The 7480-nt window shown below is 36.5% G+C and overlaps 1 protein-coding gene across 2 annotated transcripts; it reads left to right on the plus strand.

The window, feature by feature from the left end:
- The first annotated feature begins 575 nt into the window (after positions 1-575).
- LOC141638444 (uncharacterized) lies at positions 576-7195 on the plus strand. Of its 2 annotated transcripts, none has more exons than XM_074447860.1 (9): positions 576-791; positions 2891-3107; positions 3237-4083; positions 4407-4468; positions 4576-4634; positions 5482-5588; positions 6294-6366; positions 6461-6641; positions 6732-7195. In XM_074447860.1, exons 2-9 carry the CDS (start codon positions 2918-2920, stop codon positions 6815-6817), a joined length of 1605 nt encoding a protein of 534 aa, XP_074303961.1. In that variant the 5' UTR covers positions 576-791; positions 2891-2917; the 3' UTR covers positions 6818-7195. The 2 variants fall into 2 exon arrangements, with proteins under 2 accessions (XP_074303961.1, XP_074303962.1); XM_074447861.1 differs by lacking the exon at positions 576-791 and adding an exon at positions 1264-1362.
- Positions 7196-7480: the final 285 nt, after the last annotated feature.

The following is a 7480-nucleotide window of genomic DNA, read 5'->3' on the forward strand; positions in this document are numbered from 1 at the left end:
AAATTTCCGTATCTCAATTATGATAAAATTTTTTTGAAGAAAAACAAAATACAAATATTAATGGAGAGTACTTGATCATATTATTAAATTTAAATATAACTATTAGATATAATGGGTAGCAATTGTCCGTATTCGGTATTCGGGATCTGTTGGATGTCGAACTAAGTGCCAAAAAATGGTGTAATTTAAAGTATGATATTTGTCCCACATTGAAAAACAATGCAGGTTTGATGAATATATACTACGTATAAATAGTAGAATTGTCCCACATCAGAAAAATAATCCAAGTTTGGTGAATATATTATTTATAAATAGTATAATTGTCCCACACCAAAAGATTAGTATAAGACAGAGTGATTATATGATTATAAATAAGTTAACCCACGTATATATTAATCTTTTTTTTTGAAAGAGATATTTTAATAATATGTAAGCAAATCATTAGACATATAATGTAAACATTAAACGCTTATAACGTTTTTTTTTTTGCATTATAAATAAGTTAATTACCCCGCACGGGCATTCAAACTAGTAATTGTATAAGAGAGAAATTAAAAATAGAACTCGAAAATCGCAAGCACAAATTAGACGGAGTAAACTGTAATACGTCCCGACTCTCAAGTGTTGATCCTTCTCCATTGGCGCTGCTCCCCTCTCCCTTCTCCAAAAAAATCCCTAATTTGATTTCTAAATTAATTTGAAACGACAACAGCTCCAACACTTGTTCGTTGATCGGTTATCGCTTTTTCGGCGTTAATTACTTCCACAACTACTAACACAAATCTCTTCTGGTAATTTTTCCGTTTTTTTTTTTTTTTTTTGATTTTATTTATACTTGTAATTTCTATATTATCATTTGATGTTTGATTAGTAATTGATTAATATTCATTCAAATTTGAACTGAATTTGTATCGGGTTCGGTGAATTTAGCTGAGCAATGCGTTAAGTGTTGCCTTTCACATGTTTGTCGAAAGTCCTCAATGGATTTGGTAGCCTTGTTTTGGTTTTGTATGATTTTTAGTCTTGATTCCGTAGGCCGTGATAACTTATAAGTATTCACTATTCTGATGATAAGTTATCAAGTTGTATACAATGATCGCATTTCCGAAATTTGGTTTATAATGTTTGTGTTTTAGGGGCGTTGGATGGATGGGGGGAAGAAAGACGGGCGACAAACTGAAAGACAAACAATTCAAACATTGTACACAAAATAAAACAAAACAAAACTTACATCCCAAATTCAACCACCACCTGCCGTCGACTTACCACCTCACCGCCGGCCTCCTCCTTACCTCCGCCCATCCACACTCCACGGTCCACCACTCCATCTATCGTCTGCCGCTTACTCGAGTACTTGCCTAGGTCTTTGTTCTTATTAGTTTGTTTAATTCGATTAATTTGTTGTTGATTGTTTGATTAATTCGATTAATTTGTTCTTATTAGTTTGTTTAATTTGTTCTTACTACTGTTATTAGTTTGATCAATTCGATTAATTTGTTCCCCAAAACCTAGATCCCAAATTTGTTCTTATTAATTTGTTAATTTATTTATCTATTTGTGTAATTGTAAATTTGTGTTAGTTTAGATTGATTAGTTGGTTAATTATCCCATTTCTCTCAAACCCTAAATCACTCACTAGTCTCACTTAGCAATTAATTTCGATTTTAATATTGTTTGATTGTATATTGAATGATTGATGATGAAAAAGAATACCTTAGCATATCTTTGGAGTCAGAAGTCATTAAACACGTCAATACATAGAAAGTTATAGCGACCACCTACTAATTTGTGCAAACATTCAAATTTACTCGATCAAATTTACTCGTCTGTGATCATCAGTTTAGAGTAGCAGCCTAGTGCTGTGAGGTTATGTTGAATAATTTCAGAGATTTGATGCAGCCTCAATCAAATTTACTCGTCTGTGATCATCTCAAGTTTTCTTAGGATGATGTTATTCTTAATCGACCAACGGCTTTTTCAGGGGAATTAGTTTGCGCGATCTAAGTGACATGAGGAATGAAGGCTGGTTTGTATTTTAAGTTCTCTTCAAGTTATGAATTCATTAGTCCAATGCGCCAAGCTCTTGCAGCTTATAAATTACTACATATAGTTGCCATTAAGATTGTGAGTTGGATGAAGATGAGTGTCATTTGCGAGTTGCGACCGTGTACCATCTTTAACTTAGAACTTAGGATACTTATGTGGTTGGCATCTACCTTTGTTAGCCTTGTTTAATCAGAAAAATAAGGACCTATTCTGTTACGAGGAAGGTTTCTGTGTAATTTCTACGCCTCTATTGTATTGAACTTAGGATACTTATCTTAGGATACTTATATTACTATGTATTGACGATATAAGAATTTAATGTACAAATGTTGTCTGCAATTTTTTTTTCTTAATGTACCACCCCTTTACTCAAATCCTGGATCCGCCCCTGGTTTGTGTACATTGTTAATTTGTTACTCCCTCCGTCCCGCTCATTTGTTTACCTTTGGTTTTGGCACAATGACCAAGGAAAGAGGAGGGAGGTCAATTACTAGATGAGAAGTTGAGAAAATTGAGTGCGGAGGATCAAATTGCCCATCAAAGGCATTCATAAAGTAGAAAGGTAAACTATTGACTCGGGCACCCCAAAATGGAATAGGTAAACAAATGACCGGGACATAGGGAGTATGTATTACTGGCTTCACGCAGTTTTTGTTTTTTGTCTAGCTAGTTTGCTAACTAGTGGTCGTTAAGTTGAGCTTTAGAGTGGATCCAAACTTTGGTGTTCATTGTTTTGGCTTCTGAACTGTGATCTTGATTAGCATGTGTAACAATGAATACGCTATCAGTTAAGTATTTCGTTTCAGCAATAAATTGACTCTGTGTGTACACTTTTTTTTCTTAGGTTTGATTGCAACACTTGATCTTTACTATGGTGACAAAAGCGTCTGGTTCTACTTCATTGAAAGAATACCTGAAGAAATATGAAAACAATGAGAATGAGGAGAGAAAAAGAAAGAAAAAGAAGCCCAAAACTGTTGCTACTGGGGTACTTGTTGTGGATGAAGATCCGGTATGGCAAAAGCCCGTCAACCTTGAGGAGGAGGAGGAAGATGAGCCTGGTAAAATTTTAGAATTTACTGAATTAATGATTTTATGACTATTTTCTCCGGCCTGTGAAGTACGGAGTACTTCGTATGTGACTATGTCTGATATATATTTATGTTGCTCATTTGATTTTTCTTTTCCAGATGGGGAGCCACAAGTTGATGAAGACATCAATGTCAAGTTCATGAAGAAGATGGAACTACTTAAAGCCAAGGGATTTCATAATCAAATTTCTGAAGATGGTAGTGGTTGGGTTTCGGTCGCCGATACAGCAAAGTATTCAGACTCTGTTAATGCAAGGTCTGATAGCTCACCGCCCCGCAACAAGAAAGCTAGGTTTGACACGCCTTCTCCAGAGGCTAGAAGGAACCCTTCAGATTCTATTAAAGGGGATAGTGACTTGTCACCACCACGGCAAGGTCGGCGACGTAATGACTCCCCTTCACCATCGCCTAGCGGTGGGAAAGATGTCTCTAATTTATCACCACCACGACAACGTCGAAGGGCAAATCGTTCTCCATCACCTCAACTTAAGTCAAAGTCCTTGAAAAACAGTATAGTGGATTTATCACCACCACGAAAGCATGGCAGACGTTATGATTCACCCTCCCCTGAGCCCAATAATAATGCTTTAGATGCTGGATACAACAGTGACTTATCCCCTCCCCGTCGCCAGGGACGGAGTCAGACCTCTCCTCCAACTGTAATTGCAAGGAAGAGGTCGGTTTCTGATGCAAATGACCTTTCCCCTCCCCGACGAGCGCATCCTTTTAAGTCAAGTGATTCAAGAGGGTCAGAAGATCTTTCTCCTCCAAGGAAAGGCCGGAAGGGCATTGATACAATTAATACACAGGATAATAGGTCACAGCATATTTCTAAAGAAGATCTTTCTCCACCGAGAAAAAAGACTCTGGAGAAAAAAACAGGTTTAATCACAGGAAAAGACGTCAGTGAAGAGATTGCTAAAATAAAGAAGGATGAATGGTCGAGGTAAATGTAATTAGTAGATTATGCTTTTATATTTGTTCTTATTGTTTTGTTGCCTTATTCGTCCTTATTCTCTTTAAGATAGAATTAGGATTTCTAGTAACATTCCTTAAAATGTTAGATAATCTTACTAGGAATAGCCACTCGTGGTTTTTCAAAAAGTCTGTTGAAAGTCCGTGAGTAATGGTGTAGTGTATGTTTGCGTAATTGTTCAGCATTTTCGTTTTGGCTTGATCTAGATAAAAGAGGATTTACAGCCTAGAAACATAACTTAAGTATCATATCTAGTCGATTTGCTAATATCTTTCAATTCGTCAACGTCTCAGATTCAAAGAAATGGATGCTTCTGCTAGTGGGCAGGGTGCTGAACCAGTATATAGGGTCAAGGGTTAGTTATTCTTTCTGGCCTTGTTTCCGTCAATTGTAGCATAGATCTCAATCTTGATCATTTTTTCAATGTATTTTTTGTTAACAACAATAAACACTTGATTGCAGGCAAACGTGTATCTAAGGATGAATATGTAAAGTTGACCAAGAAACAAGAAAAACCCAAGGTAGTCAAATTTATTTTGTGGCTCATCTGTTAGTATATGCTTTTGAGAAAGGTTGCCATTGTAGCATAATGTTCTGACTGTCGACATTAGAGTAGCAATACGAGACGATGAGATGTTATCTTGCGCTAAATGTTCAGTTGGGTGATTCTGAATTTGTTGAGCAAAAGCAGTCTCTTGCAACGTTCTCTACTTCTTTCTTACTTGCATGATTTATGTGCATACTTTCAAATGCAAGTCTTCTTTCTGCATGTTCTCTCATCTGTTATGTGCTCTCCCCATCTTTTGTTATTTTTGATTCGTTGACTCCCTTCCTCTCTTTTTCCTATGTTACTTTAACACTTTACTTTGACTGCGCTTTGCTTGTCGACAAGAAACTCGTTTTGGCATGACACAACTCTTGAACACTTTCATTGCAGACCAAAACACGAAATTTTGTCACAAGATAGGTGTGCCCGATGCGCACCTCGTTCTGTCACTGGAAGCCGAGTTTGAGTAATTAGTCTCCTTTTGAGATTGTTGGATGGATATTTTGTTTGATATCATGTTTAATGTTTATATAATATCCTGTGCACGGGAGGCTGGTATATACCTACGTCTTAATTTTAGTAAACCACTGCAGTCAAATTGCTCACATTTATAGGATTTCCAGTTTCTCTGGGTGTCGAGGTTCCATGACTCTTCCACGCTACATTTTAGACCTGAATCATATAATTTTTTATTTATTTTTAAAATAGCCTTGTCCCCTGTTCCAGAGCAACATTGAGGGTCATTTGAGACCTATATCGTAATTTGATTTTTTTTTATCAGGGTGATTAATATTCACACATACCTGTCTTTTGTTGACTAGGTGGACAAGAAGTTGGAATGGGGTAAGGGCTTGGCTCAGAAACGTGAAGCTGAAGCAGAGCTGCATGAACTGGAACTTGAGAAGGCTAAACCATTTGCACGGTCCAGGTATATCCTATATTTCTTATGAATTATTGACTCTTAACATAGAATTCAAGATTTTTGCACGGATCATGCTTAATTGTCTACAAGCAGCTAGTTCAAATTTAGGTTTATAAAAAAAGTTCTAATCCATGTAAATTATTTTTATTTCTTAGTTTGGGTAATTGCAGCCCTTTCTGGACTTCCATGCTGGTCCATGCTCACTGTATATAGATGCACAACAGCTGATGCTTTTGTGGAAAAGTATATTTTGAAGTAAAAACAACAAGAAAATATTCAAAGTATGGAAGCATGGACTTTTAAGCTTTGATGCGTATGCTTTAGAATATCTGATGGTAAATGTTTTAATTCATGATAGAGAGCTATATTATGCGTCTCTATTTGGCTTTGAAATTTATAAGAGAGGATATATATGACGTGTAAAATTGTCACGGTTGCTATTTCATTGTGCTAATTGAACATCCATTGCTGGTCATTGTGCTGTATTTTTTCTTAGACAACAAAACTACAATAACATTACCTCAGTTACTCAGTATGCGTCTCGCCTATGGCAGTGGAGGAGGGTCAAATATCGGCAGCATTTCCTTTGTGCTTTCAGCATAGCTGAGATGGCTTCGGTGATATTCATAGATTACTAATAGTATTAGTTGGTATATTGTTTATTTTTTTAAATCTAATAGTAAGCCTGTGATGCAAATGTCGTGTTTTCAGAGATGATCCAGATTTTGACAGGATGATGAAGGATAGACTTAGATGGGGGGATCCAATGGCACATCTTGTAAAGGTAACGTTCTACAACAAAGACACCTCTAACTTAACCATTACATGTATATACATTGCTACTGAAAATTCCTAACATTGCTTTAAACAAATTCCAGAGAAAACAGTCAGACTTGATGCTCCCAGACTTTGGAGACAGTGAGAAGATGAAAGAATCAGGATTTATCGTGCCTCAGGAAATCCCAAGTCACAGTTGGCTTAAAAGGAGGCTCGACTTTGAGCCGAATAGATATGGCATAAAGCCTGGAAGACACTGGGATGGAGTTAATCGTAGTAATGGTGAGTCTTCTTACCTAAGTTCTGCTTTATTTTGTCAAGTAAAATGGTTGTTGAACACAGTTTTTCATAAAACTTGATTATACTATGTAGGTTATGAAAAGCAGCTCTTTAAAAGGACAAGTGAGAAGAAAGCTACCGAGTTAGAAGCCTATCTTTGGTCGGTCTCAGATATGTAAAGCGTCGTGATATACGAGATGATGGACGCCATCATCATGTGAACTTCCCATCCCAGAACTGAGAGTGACATGTGAGAAGAGAGCTAACGAGCTAGAAGCCTATCTTTGGCCGGTCTCAGATAAGTGTGGTGATATGCAAGATGTTCGACTCCATTGTCATGCAAACTCCTCAACAGACAAAAGAAACGGAGAGTGAGTGCAGTATCAGTTTTTGTTTACACCGATTTTGTACTGTAATGTCTCAACTTCTGCACTAAGGTGCTTTCAGCTTCATGTATTTGGTATGGAATAAGTTGTATGAAATGTCCTGTAGATTTGATTATTTTCAGTTTTCATCTGAGTACTAACCAAAAAAAAAAAAAAATGGAACGTTGATACTTATATAAAGTTATACTTATGTCTCGGTTGCAATTTCTTTCATGCGATGCTGACTAGCCAAATGAAACATTAGTAAGTTGTATGAAATGTCGTCGTTGGGAAGTTGTATGGTGCCATGAAAGCTCACAATTAATTTACCTACAAAGCTCACAATTAATTTACCTACAAAGTTTATTTTAGAGCGCCAAAACTTTTTCACACTTTCTGGTAAATTTATGAATTTAGGTAAACGCGTGAACCTTGTTGTATAGCGAATATGAATTTTTTCACACTTTTCGGAAAGCG

Source organism: Silene latifolia, unplaced genomic scaffold (assembly GCF_048544455.1).
Source record: "Silene latifolia isolate original U9 population unplaced genomic scaffold, ASM4854445v1 scaffold_20.1, whole genome shotgun sequence".
Classification (NCBI taxonomy): domain Eukaryota; kingdom Viridiplantae; phylum Streptophyta; class Magnoliopsida; order Caryophyllales; family Caryophyllaceae; genus Silene; species Silene latifolia.